At 45.4% G+C, this 12,136-nt stretch overlaps 1 protein-coding gene across 1 annotated transcript in view; it reads right to left on the bottom strand.

Moving 5' to 3' along the window:
• CTTNBP2 (cortactin binding protein 2) overlaps window positions 1-12,136 on the bottom strand; it is a 129,142-nt gene that overhangs the window by 55,693 nt on the left and 61,313 nt on the right. The window contains exon 5 of the mRNA XM_066634120.1: window positions 1,273-1,476. Coding sequence (XP_066490217.1) covers window positions 1,273-1,476 — 204 coding nt within the window. The remainder of the gene's footprint in view (window positions 1-1,272; window positions 1,477-12,136) is intronic.

The following is a 12,136-nucleotide window of genomic DNA, read 5'->3' as shown; positions in this document are numbered from 1 at the left end:
TAGAAGTGCCTTCCTCTGAGACAGCTGAATTTTTTCAAGTCAAGTTGCAAAAGGCACACACTACGACTCGTGAGTTAAGGGTTCAGTGACTCGCGACTTGACCCACAACTCGAGCTTAGTGACTTGGGTACATCCCTGGTAAGATATATATTTTGTTCCTGATTCCCTTCATTATTTCGAGAACAAGTTCAACTTGCTGTCATGACAGTTCACTGACCTTTCCTAACTTATGGTATACTCACCTACTAATATGATTATTAAACAGAATTTAGATGCTGCTTTTCAACAAAAAAGCTCACAAAGCGGTTTATAGACAAAATCAATAATTAAATGGCTCCCTGTTCTAAAAGGGTTCACAATCTAAAATGATGCAGAAGAACACCAGCCAACAGGCACTAGAAAAGGCACTGTGCTGGGGCGAAAAGGGACACTTACTCCCCCTATGCTAAATATAAGAGGAACACCACTCGAAAAGTGCTTCTAGCATAATTAGCTGGGGATATAACCTTGGTTAGTTTTTGTACAGAAAAAAACAACAACAATAGTTATTTCATTTCAGGTAAATTTATACCAGCTTTAGTTTCAGATCAAATTATGTTCTCTTTAGATGGAGGATTTTGCTTTCTCTTCAATGTGCTCTGCATAAGTAAGCAAGTGCTATACATGCATAATGCATGATCAAAATTATTTTGAATAAACAAGCCTTCATTTGCTTACGTTGCTTTGAAATTTCTCAGTACTACTTATGTATCAAATCAATCAGCGACACTGGACCGCTTTCTCTAGCAGTAGCCTGCACAATCCGGAACAAGTGCAGGACCCCAAAGTCACATGCATGCAGTGGCGTCATTAGGAGGTTGCGGAGGTGAGGGCCGCACCAGATGATGCAAGCGGGGAGGGGGGGTGACACCACTACTGGCCAGAATTTTTGAATAATGCCATCATGTTATACAATCAATGTGTAATTTTATGCAGAATGCACTGAAACAAACTGCATTGAAATATCTCTATCCTATCAAAAGGTATAGCCAAAAAACCAGCAGGGGTGGGGCAATGGTACATCACCACACCTGGAGTGTGGCCCTGCCCACAGCATGGGAGGAGTTTCATCATAGGGGTGATGCACTGGCCTCCTGCACTGGGTGACACAAACCCCTAGTGACTCCACTGAGTGCAAACCAGCAAATATTACACTGGTCAGTTGCACTGACTACAAATGAATACATTATATACATAAGTACAAAGGAAGTAACAGCTGTGACAAGCTCATACCTGTATGTCCATTCATAGCAGCAGAATACAAGGCAGAATAGCCATCTTCACAGAAGTCATTAACATCCAGACCTTCTTCATTAAGCAGCATTGACAATAAAGTGACATTTCCCTGGGCAGCAGCTTGGTGAAGAAGAGTGGGCCTGCCACCCAGGGGGACAGGACCACCACTCATTAATAAAGGGGTTAGGGAGGGAGACCAGCCTGTGAGTCAAAGCAACACAAATTAGAGAGAACACACACAAAGAGGTTAACGCTGCACACGTTGCAAGCCCTGGCACAAAAGAAACAGACTTTTTTTTTGTCATTTCAGCTCCTGTAAACATTTAGCACAATTCTGATGTTATTTTAATCCTATACCCCTAAGTAATTAATGCAGAAAAATGAAAAAGTTGCATTCACTCTTCACTAAAACGAAACTGAAAATTGTGAACAAACAGGAAACATTCTAAGCTATTTCCACTGTCCAGCTTTTCGCTGTTGTTAAATTAGACCCTTTTAGTATTAAAAAAAAAATAAAAAGCTAGCTCAAAACATCAATTTACATTGGCTTTATAGTTAGTTACATTAACAATAGGATTGGGGTAAATTTTACACAATTTTACACGAATTTTTAAAAACCGCTCTTTAAAAGGGGTGTCCCTTTTTAAAAACTGCAAACTGAATGTTTTATCAATGCTGTCTTTAAAGAAACTACGTCAGTCTACATAGAATATGACATACATTTTAGTTGAAAGTGCATTTAAAACTCAGGCGTGGGGTCAGAGAACTTGCAGTTCAAGCCTAGTTGTTTAGATGTGCCAAAACCTGGCACAGAATGGTTTAAACTTGGCAATACTGCAGTTGGTGTTTTGGTATTGTAAGGAAGGCTCTGAACCCTGATTAATGCATTACTTCAACATTGCTGGCAAAAGCTTCCACATCTTCTAGTAAGAAAGGCCATTAAGAGAGCAGAACTTTAGAAACCAGAGTAGTTATCTTGGTTAGGCATTCCAGGGATCAGGTGTTAGCAGCTCTAGAAGAGAGTTTGTTAAGGGCATGAAGTTTGCTATAGAGAGTGCAGAAGACTTTGTGAACTCTTCCTGGATCAAAAGGCTGCAGAAAGGAAATAGAAAATAAGATTGAAAAGAGAGAGGCTGGTAACCGGGGACTGACTGACGACTGAAAACGAGAAATCCCAAATAGATTTTCACGCCTTATGGAAGAATGAATATTCAGAGGTGACTCATACCAACTGCAATGGTTCTGAATTTAATAAGCAAGGCACAGTGCACTGCCATATTTATGCAGCAATTTAACATTTCTATGACACTTTTCAAAGTACTTTACTAATGTTTTCTTTTCTCACTTCAAGGGCTATTTAGGATTTATCCATTTTCCAACCATCAAGAGAAAAATTTAGAAAACTGGTACGCTTTCAATGAAATACGGTATTAGTGAACTGACAAATAAATATCCCAGTATCTCATTAAAGACAGCGCATTTGTGGCATTTAAAGATGACAACAATTTCTCTTACTAAACAGAGGAGATCTTTTTTTTTACTGTTTAGAAACATAGTCTTAAATGTAATAACTGAAACCAACAAAAACATTGTGGCTTACAGCTACACCATTAGGCAGGCCACTCTCTAGACTAGTAGTTCTCAAACTTAACGTAATCACGGTGCCCTTCTTTCGTGGCAGTCTTTTCTTCCCATCTGTCCTAGGTGCCGCCATCTGGGATTACGCAAGATGGTGGTGCCCAACAAAGTTGGGAAGAAGAGGCTGCTGAGGACATCCTGAGGAACCCCTGTGAGTTCACTGTGCATAGTTTGAGCACTGTGCACACTGCTCTAGACCAGCGGTGTCAAACATAAGGCCCGGGGGCCAGATGCGGGGGCCGGAAGCTTTTTATCTGGCCCTCAGGCTCTCATCTGCTGCACAGTGCTGAGATGTTTCTTCTGAAAGGGCAGCCCACATGAAAATTGGGCTCTCCCATATCTTGAAATGTGATCAAGATTTGCGTATTTTCTCTTCTATCATTTGCAGCTAATGAGTTCCTAGGAGAGAAAAAGTGAACTGTTTAATGACGTCATTTCCTGCCTAATTACATCGTTTCAGGCCCTCAGCGGGGGCATCATGAATGCTATTTGGCCCTTGGTTTGAAATGAGTTTGACACCCCTGCTCTAGACAGCTGAGCTACCAAAGACCTCGCATGCCTTTGGACAAGAGCCTGCTAATGGGGCAAAAACCAACAAAAGAGAAACACTGAAGGAGTGATTACGAGCAACAACACTCACTAAGGGTGCCACACAGGAAAAAAGGTGAGACACTGGACATTTCAAATAAAGACAGGGCATCATTATTTCCTGGAATTTACTTACTTGGGAGGTCAATTTTTTTTTTGTCACTATTTGCAATACCAGTTGGCTACTGTCCCTACCTCTATCAGCTTCAAGCTAAGATGGGGCTCTTTCTAGAAAAGACGGGTGGACATCCAAGGCAAAGGCATGGAGAATGCTTTTGTTCCCTACTGCCCAGGGAGACCCCAAGGTCAGCCTGTGGTATGGTGTTGGTAAGGGATCCAGTAGGAGTAAAGAGTGAATCTTGGGAATCCTGGTAGCCCTGAACTATTGCCTAGTAGACAACTATGGACAACTGCAATGAGACCTTAACTTAAATTAAAAATTCGTATGTTTTGATTGAAAACGGGGAGATTTGTACTTACCGTGAATCCCCCTTCTCAGTGGTCTCCATGTCCGGATTAGTCCTTACAAGTGGGTAGCTCCTCCCTCTCAGGTAGGCAGGCCAGAGTCTTTTGGTCATCCTGAGGGGAGGGGCTGCCTGGACTCCCCAGACTGTCCAAGTTTGAAGAGCCCCGCCCCTGACGCCAGATGTCTCGTGTCCATCCGGAGGCACTGTAGTGGTGGTCCTCTGGCATCACGTGCTGCGTTGCATATTGGCTCGGGGGATGAGTGCAGAATGGGCCCAGGTGGCTCGGGGCCCTATCTCAGGTCTATTGCTACTCTGCGCTGTACAGCATCCCCCTGACTTTACGATTCTGGTGTTCAGCATGTCTGTTTCTCCTCCCTTTTTTTTTTAACATCTGCGAGGGCGGGCGGTCTAATCCGGACATGGAGACCACTGAGAAGGGGGATTCACGGTAAGTACAAATCTCCCTGTTCTCCAGTGGGATCTCCATGTCCGTCTTAGTCCTTACAAGTGGGATGTGCCCAAGCAGTGCTCCTCAGGGTGGGAGCTGCCATAAGCTTATAGAGCCACACTCTGGAGGACGCGCCTTGCGAAAGCTGCGTCCCCAGAGGCGAAGGTGTCAATCTTGTAGTGCTTGATAAATGTGTTAGGCGAGCTCCAGGTAGCTGCCCTGCCTACTGCCTCCAGGGAGGGGTGAGCCCTGAATGCGGCTGAGGTGGCAGCCCCCCTGAGGGAGTGGGCCACTATGCCATTAGGGGGGTCTTTGCTGGATGCCCTGTAGGCCTTGGCTATGGCCTCCCTAACCCATCTGGAAATGGTGGGAGGACGACGACACTTTCCTGCCTTGATCACTAGGTCGGAATGAGATGAACAAGGCCTCTGAATGCCAGTGGGCTGAGGTCCTGGAGAGATAAAAGCTCACCGCCCGACGCACGTCGAGGGCATGCCATTCCCACTCTCTGGGATGAGAAGGGTTGGGGCAGAAGGTGGGTAGCACCACCTCCTTCAAGCGGTGAAACAGGGAGTTCACCTTGGGTAGGAAGGAAGGGTCGGTGTGGAAGACAATCCTGTCCTCCTGGATCTGGCAGAGTTCCTTGGCTATGGAGAGGGCTGCCAGCTCTGACACCCTTCTCGTGGAAGTCACGCCCACCAAGAAGGTGGTCTTCTGTGATAACAGCTTTAGCGAGCACATTGCCATAGGTTCAAAGGGAGGCCTCGTCAATGCCCTCAGCACCAGTTCAGGCCCCAAGTGGGAGCCCTGGTCACGGGGGGGGGGGCGGGTTAAGGAGACTCACACCCTTGAATAATTTTCTGACGTGCGGGTGTGCTGCCAGAGCCCTTTCCTTGGGGGATCCCAGAATGGAGGCAATCGCTGAGACCTGTCTCTTGAGGGTGGCTGTGCTGAGGTCCTTGTCAAGGCCTGCCTGGAGGAAGCTTGGGAAGTCCTTGACCCTGATCCTCTCTGGGTCAAGATTTCAGAATTGGGACCATTTGGTTAGGACCCTCCAGGTTGCACTGTAGACCTGGTTGGTAGATCCTCTCTGGTCGGGGAGGAGAGTAGCCAGGACAGCGGGGGAGTAGCCTGACTTGGCTAGTCTTTTCTGCTCAATTTCCAGGCAGCTAGATAGAGTTTGGCCGTCTGTGAGTGTATTGGGCCCTGTGACAGAAGGTCCGGGCGCTGGGGGAGGGAAATGGATGGGGAAATTGCCAGCTCCCGCAGGTCTGGGTACCAGGGCCAGCGGGGTCAGTTTGGGGCTATGAAGAGGACCTCAGCCTGCTCTAGCCTGACCTTTGTGAGGACCCTCTGAAGGAGCTTTGTGGGGGGAAAGGCATATATTACCCCTTGGGGCCACCGTTGGTGGAGTGCGTCCATCCCCTCTGTTTCTGGACAGCGTCCTCGGGAGAAGAACCTCAGCAGCTGATGGTTGTGGCTGCTGGCAAACAGGTCTAAGGTCCTCGGACTGAACTGATGGTTGATCCATGCAAAGACCTGTGGGCGAAGCCTCCATTCTGAATGGTCGAAGTCCTGGAGACTCAGCCAGTCCACTGCTGTGTTTTCCAGTCCAGTGATGTGCTCGGCTCTGATGGACCTGAGGTTCTTTTCCACCCACAGCATCAGTCTACGCGCCTCCATCTGCAGCGCTGCTGAACTGGTGCCCCCTTGCCGGTTTACGTAGGCCCTTGCCACGATGTTGTCAGTGTAAACTAGGACAGTGTAAACTTCGCCGAAAGGCTAGGCCAGTCTGGGGAAGTCCAGGCAGCCCCTCCCCTCAGGATGACCAAAAGACTCTGGCCTGCCTACCTGAGAGGGAGGAGCTACCCACTTGTAAGGACTAATCCGGAAATGGAGATCCCACTGGAGAACATAATCAACCAATTTTACATTTATCAAGTTCACGCAGTTATCACAGAACGTTCTGAATTTTCAAAAAGAAAACAAAAAGAGCTACTACAAATTACTTCAAGCCATTAGGATAATTTAGGGTTATTATATACAAAAAGCAACAGTTCAAAACAATTCAAGATATATACTAGACAAAATGGAAAGCGTGGGTGAAGCGAAAAGGTAAACAAAATCCTGTTTGAACCCTGTATGTGTGCGACTGTGTTATTAGGCTAACTACAGTTAGCAGATTTTGACTGGACGAAGTTGCTAAAGACTTTAGATTACCGCAGAATTTCACGGACTGCCACCCCAAATTCCACAAAGCCCAGCAAGCCACATCATGTATGGCATGAAAACAAATTATGATAATCAATCTATTGTAGCACTTTTTCATGGACCTAATTAAGGACAGTGACGGGAATGATCAATCATAATTAAACAAAGGAGTGTTCTAACTCAACTTTTTTTGTTTGTTTTTCTGCATTTTTGTACACTATGTTTTCTTCAGGGTAGCAGGAGGGAGAGGATGGATGTCCAAGAATAAGTACCTTATTGAGCACTTATTTATGATTTTTAGAAATAATATGATGGGATGCCGTTTGTATTTGTTGTTCCGATGTGATGAAAGGTGAGGAAAGAATAGACTTTTGTACTGGCTTCAAACTATGCAAAGCCATTTTGAGAATAAAGTTTTTGAAAATTCCATTTCTGCTTTAAACCAGTTTCAAGTGTTGTTGTTTTTTTAATAACAAAGATATCAGATAAAAAGATAACATGGGTTTATTGTGCACCATGGTAAATGTGGACAGAATTTAATATTGTAGTTACCTTCCTAACAGAGCATAATTTTCTCTTTGTGGATTGCTTGGGTAGGAACTCCTACATGAAAAGCACTTCCACACAAGAAATAGCAGGAAGCCCACATGTGAATTATTGTATGCCAGTGGTAGAGTTAGAGGGGGTTCAAAGCACTAAGTTTTGCAGGTGCCTGAATGTGCCGTGCAAGAGGCCCTTCCACCTCCCCTTCTGAGACATTCCGGGCAAATGTCTCTGTTTTGCTCCCAGTGCCTGGAACGGCTCTGAAGGGGAGGAGGGGCCGCTTGCACGGCGCATTCAGGAAGCTGCAAAACTTAGTGCTTTCCAGCCCCTCTTGTATGCAGTGATCATACGCATGTGTATATCATTGCATATATGAGCAATGCGTAGATGAGATTCAAGTATATTAACCCATTTCTGCCCAGCACACAGGTGTACATATTTGATCCCTGTTGCGTATATGCAACGTTGGACAGAAACAGCTTAATCTCAAGTAGGGAAGCAATACACATTACTGTCTCTTTCCTCTTAAAACACAAACTAAGTAGTAATAGTCATAGATTTACTGTGAAAATTCCCATGTGTTTAAAAGAACTTCTAAGGAAACAGAACAACAGATTTGTATTCATTGCGGAAACTGCATGACAAAATTAGGAAATGCAAGTAAGCTTTGCAGCTTTTATATGCAGAAGTTAGCAAATATGAAGCATCTGGGAAAGCATGCTGGACATGCAGTGAATGAAGGATGGAAAGATAGGGGGGAAAACAGCTGCTGGCATCAGCTTCAGTTTGTGGAGATTTCAATTTCAGAGTCCATGACCAACCTCTCCTCTACCCCATTCACTTGATTAGCAAACCACATACAAAAGACAAATCATATCATGAATGAACCAAATAAAAGCATAGTTGGGTTGAAAAGTGATATAATGAGAATAAAAAAAGGCAACTGCAAGAAGAAAAAGAAAAGAAAGAGGACTCCCAAGGGAATGGGAAATTCAACTACACAGACATATTTTAAAAGTTATATTTTTGTTCCTCTAGATCAGGGGGCAAACATAAGCCCCGGGAGCTGAATGAGGCCCCTGGAAACTATTTATTTGCAACCCCCCCCCCCATTATAATAGGACTCTCCCAGCTTGATAATTAGGCTCTCTCATGTCTTGAAAATATGAACAAGATCTGCACATTTTCTCTTCTATCATTTGCAGCTAATGAGTTTCTGTCTGAGGACAAAGCGCTTATTTCTGGCTATCATCTACTTTATAATGTCACTTTCTGCTTAATGATGACACTTGGAGGACCTCAGCAGGCACCACAAATGCTAACTTCGGCTCCGTGTATGCAACGGGTTTGACATCCCTGCTTGAGATTGCAAGTACCATGAAGTGTACTTTTAGTTGTCTTCGAAGTGACCTGTATAAATATAACCCAAGTCTGATAAATGTCCAATAGCCAGACTGTGGATTACTTACAAAAATGAAAAGAAGTGACCTGTTCTGCTTTTTCTCACTCTCAGGTAACAAGTATTTTGAGGAGACCAGGCAACAAATATTGTCCCTTGCCATTAATTACCCCACACCCAGCCACCCACATTGGCTCACAGGCAGTGTCTGCCGCCATCTTGGATAGGACTGTACATTCTTGGTTTAAAAACATTCTCAGTTGTATTAAGTAGCCACTGTCATACTACATAAATGCAGTAGAATTCCCAGAGGGGGCTCAGAGCATTAAATTTTGCAGGCGTGTCAAGTGTAAGCAGCTCCGCTGCCTCGCCTTTAGAGCCATTCTGGGCTCCAAGAGCAAAGTGGAGGTGTCTCCTCTACTTGGAATTGCTCAGAAGGTGAGGGAAAGGGGGTGCTTCCTGGCCTCTGGCACTTATGCCGGATCCTAACCCTCCCCCCCCGCCCAAACAGCCCGACATTACACCGGGCTGCTCAGATCTGTGCCAGCAATTTAGCTGGCGCAGATCCAAGTTGGCCCATTGAGGTAGCTGGGGTATTGCGTGGGGTAAGGGGTCGTACGTCCCCTTACTCCAAGTTGTGCTCCTTCCACCTTCAAACCTGCACTGGATACAGAGCATGCCAGCCAGCCTGTCTGTTTTAGCACAGGTTAGGACTGGGCTGTCCCATATGCAGAATAAATACAAAACAGGCCATTAAAACGGCATTAATATCTGAGCAAAACTACTTGGGAAAAGATTGAAAGCTGAGATTCTCTACCAGACTGCCTCCCACATTCAGAAATCAGTCCAAACAGAAATAAATTACAGTATTTCCAAAATATCTCAATAGCCACAAATTCATAAATATAATTTGAATCGGTGAATTGCCAAGGGGAGGAAGTTACACAGTTGTGGAGCAGCTGCTGAAAACATGCCTCTGCTGTCCAGTTGTATCACATGAACTATATGGTTGTCTTGGATGGTCTATGAGAATATGAAGGAACACCACTGATGGCCTGGTCTCTCTAAACATAAAAGAGACCAACCACTTAGGAAGTGTGACGCCCAGATCTTCTGTTTGTTTCCCAAACCTCAGATTTCTATTTGCAGAGTAGAAAAGCTCCCCATGATTCATAAGCAGAAATTGTGAGGGTTTTTTTTTAAAAACCTTGTATGCTTATTAATGTGGCACCCCAAATTAATGCTCAAAATATGCATGTTTCTAGATCTCGGGTAGCCCTATTCTGGGGCTGCAGGCTACAGTGGTGCCGAAATGGCCACTGTGGGCCATGGAGGTCTCCCTGAGGGAACCACGTTCGTTCCCTTACCCCAAGTAAAGGCCCAGCCCCCACAATAGGGATACTCAAGTAGTTAGGATAGTAGTTAGGAATGGGGCTACTTGAGTAGTAGTTGGTTAGTTAGGATTAGGCTAAATTGCTGACACAGGATTGAGAAGTCCCATCTCAGGTTTCCGAGCCTGACACAGAACATAGGATCTGGTGGAGGAGGCCTCCGCAGGTCCTTCCTTCCTCGTGGGCCAGTCCCTGCCCCCGTTACACCCTCTCCCCACCCTGAAACGCCTCCCTTCGCCCTACCGCCACCCTCCTCATGCCCCAGTGCCACTGGCACTTACCCGGTCACCAGAGGCAGCTGGGCCTTTCTCCACGGTGCTGGCAGGGTAGGCCGGCAGGCCTCCCCTGCCAGCACCGCTTCCTCAAAGGGTGCTGCAAACATGCTTTACGGCATGTTTGTGACTCTCGGAGCTGGTGGTACAAGTGTAGGCCCGTAGGATACTGCTTAAATTACATTTAAATTTGTTATCTTACTGATTATATGTTTTCAACATTAAGTTTTCTTTTAACATGTTGATTTATTAGCCACCTTGGGTTTGTTTCTACAAGAAAACGTGGTACAAAAGTTCCTTAAATAAATAAGTGTGGACAGAAAAATATATACATACATGTGTATGTACACATGCGTACACGGTACCATCCACTCAGATCTAAAGAAAAGGGCATTAGAAAGCTATCAGCATGGATAGCAAAGGCTTTCCCAATGACAGGCAAATGGTCCCTGTCTTACAGCCCAATCCTATCCAACTTTTGAGCGCTGACACAGCTGTAAAGCAGCTCCAAGGTGAGGGAACAAACATTCCCTTACCTTGAGGAGGCCTCTGTGTCTGTGTCCCTCCCCCTCGGATTCAGTATGTGCCCAGTTAGCACAGCTGCATTGGCACTAGAAAATTAATTCGGATTAGACATTAGTGTAGTCTGCAAATTGTTCTTGTGGAGACATCCAGTTTGTGGGACTACAAAGTGGGCTCCTCTATTCTCCGGTAAGATGGTTGTTATTAATGGTGCAGGCTGATGGCAAACATGGTTACAAATCTGAGATTCCAATCCTATCCCCTGTCACTAGTGCTGATGCAGCCATGCTATAAAGGTGCGTGCTGCATCCAGTGGTGGGGGGGTTGGTGACCCAAGGGCAAAGTCCTTGGGGTTGCCTATGGGTTTCCTTGGACATACGCCACCTGTTTTGGTGGCATATGTTTGAGGAGAGAAATGGTTGGGGAGGTTAAAAACAGAGGGGATAAAATCCTGTGTGTGTGTGTGTCACTGTTGCTGAATCCACCCCTCCCTGCCCCCATTTCCTTCCCCTCCCCACCCACAGCCTGCTTCCACCACTGACTTACTGGTGCCAGGGGACTCCAGTTTCCTGCAGCAGCCCAGGCTTGCTATACAGCGTAGATTTTTCCAGTGCCACAGCCCAATCATAGAATTCGGATGAAAAGCAACAAAGACCTGCTTTCATGGCCACAATTGTAAGGATGGCAGTGTGGGATTGTATCAGTGCAGGAGCCAAAGGATAAAACTTGATTCAAAATGTAAGCCCGCCTGCTGTAAATCAGCAAATTAAACACCAGAGCTCCTCAAATCTTTCAGGAATGGTTCAGGGCACTGGGGCTGTGGCTGAAATATGAACGGCTTCTCCTTAGTTTTGGTGCACTCGCTTCCAGGCCAACAACAGCCAGCTGTATGGTGGTATATATGAATAAGACCAGTGAGCGATGGGGGGAAAAACTAAGCAACTCCTATCATACAAAAGCTATAACTGGGCTAGCCCTTTTTAAAATTAGCTCTAGTTATTTGATTTACAAGAGGAGTTTTGGACAGCCACTCCTAGGATGTTCCCAAAAGTTCAGTTGATTTGAGGCTAAACAACCCCTAAGGACATCCCACGCAGAGCATTAAAAATGCACTTTGCAGGGTAAGCCAAGGCCCTAGTTCCCATAATCAGTTTGTAGCAGCTTTCTAATTCTAAGGTTTCTAATGCCTTGCAAAAAGTTTGGAATGGCATAAAAGACTCTCCTTGATCATAACAAAGAGACTTGTTAGCACCTTAAAGACCACCTTCCTGGGCAAGCCTCATCCAATGAAATTGACTGGCCAGAGGTTTAGAACAAACTAGAAAAGGAAGTCCTTTGTCAACAGCACATAACACAGGCCTGCAAAATTGAGGGTCAGAAAA

The sequence above is a fragment of the Tiliqua scincoides genome, chromosome 7 (genome assembly GCF_035046505.1).
Source record: "Tiliqua scincoides isolate rTilSci1 chromosome 7, rTilSci1.hap2, whole genome shotgun sequence".
Lineage (NCBI taxonomy): Eukaryota > Metazoa > Chordata > Lepidosauria > Squamata > Scincidae > Tiliqua > Tiliqua scincoides.
Note: the sequence above shows the minus strand (reverse complement) of the source record. Positions and strands in the feature narration are given on the sequence as shown.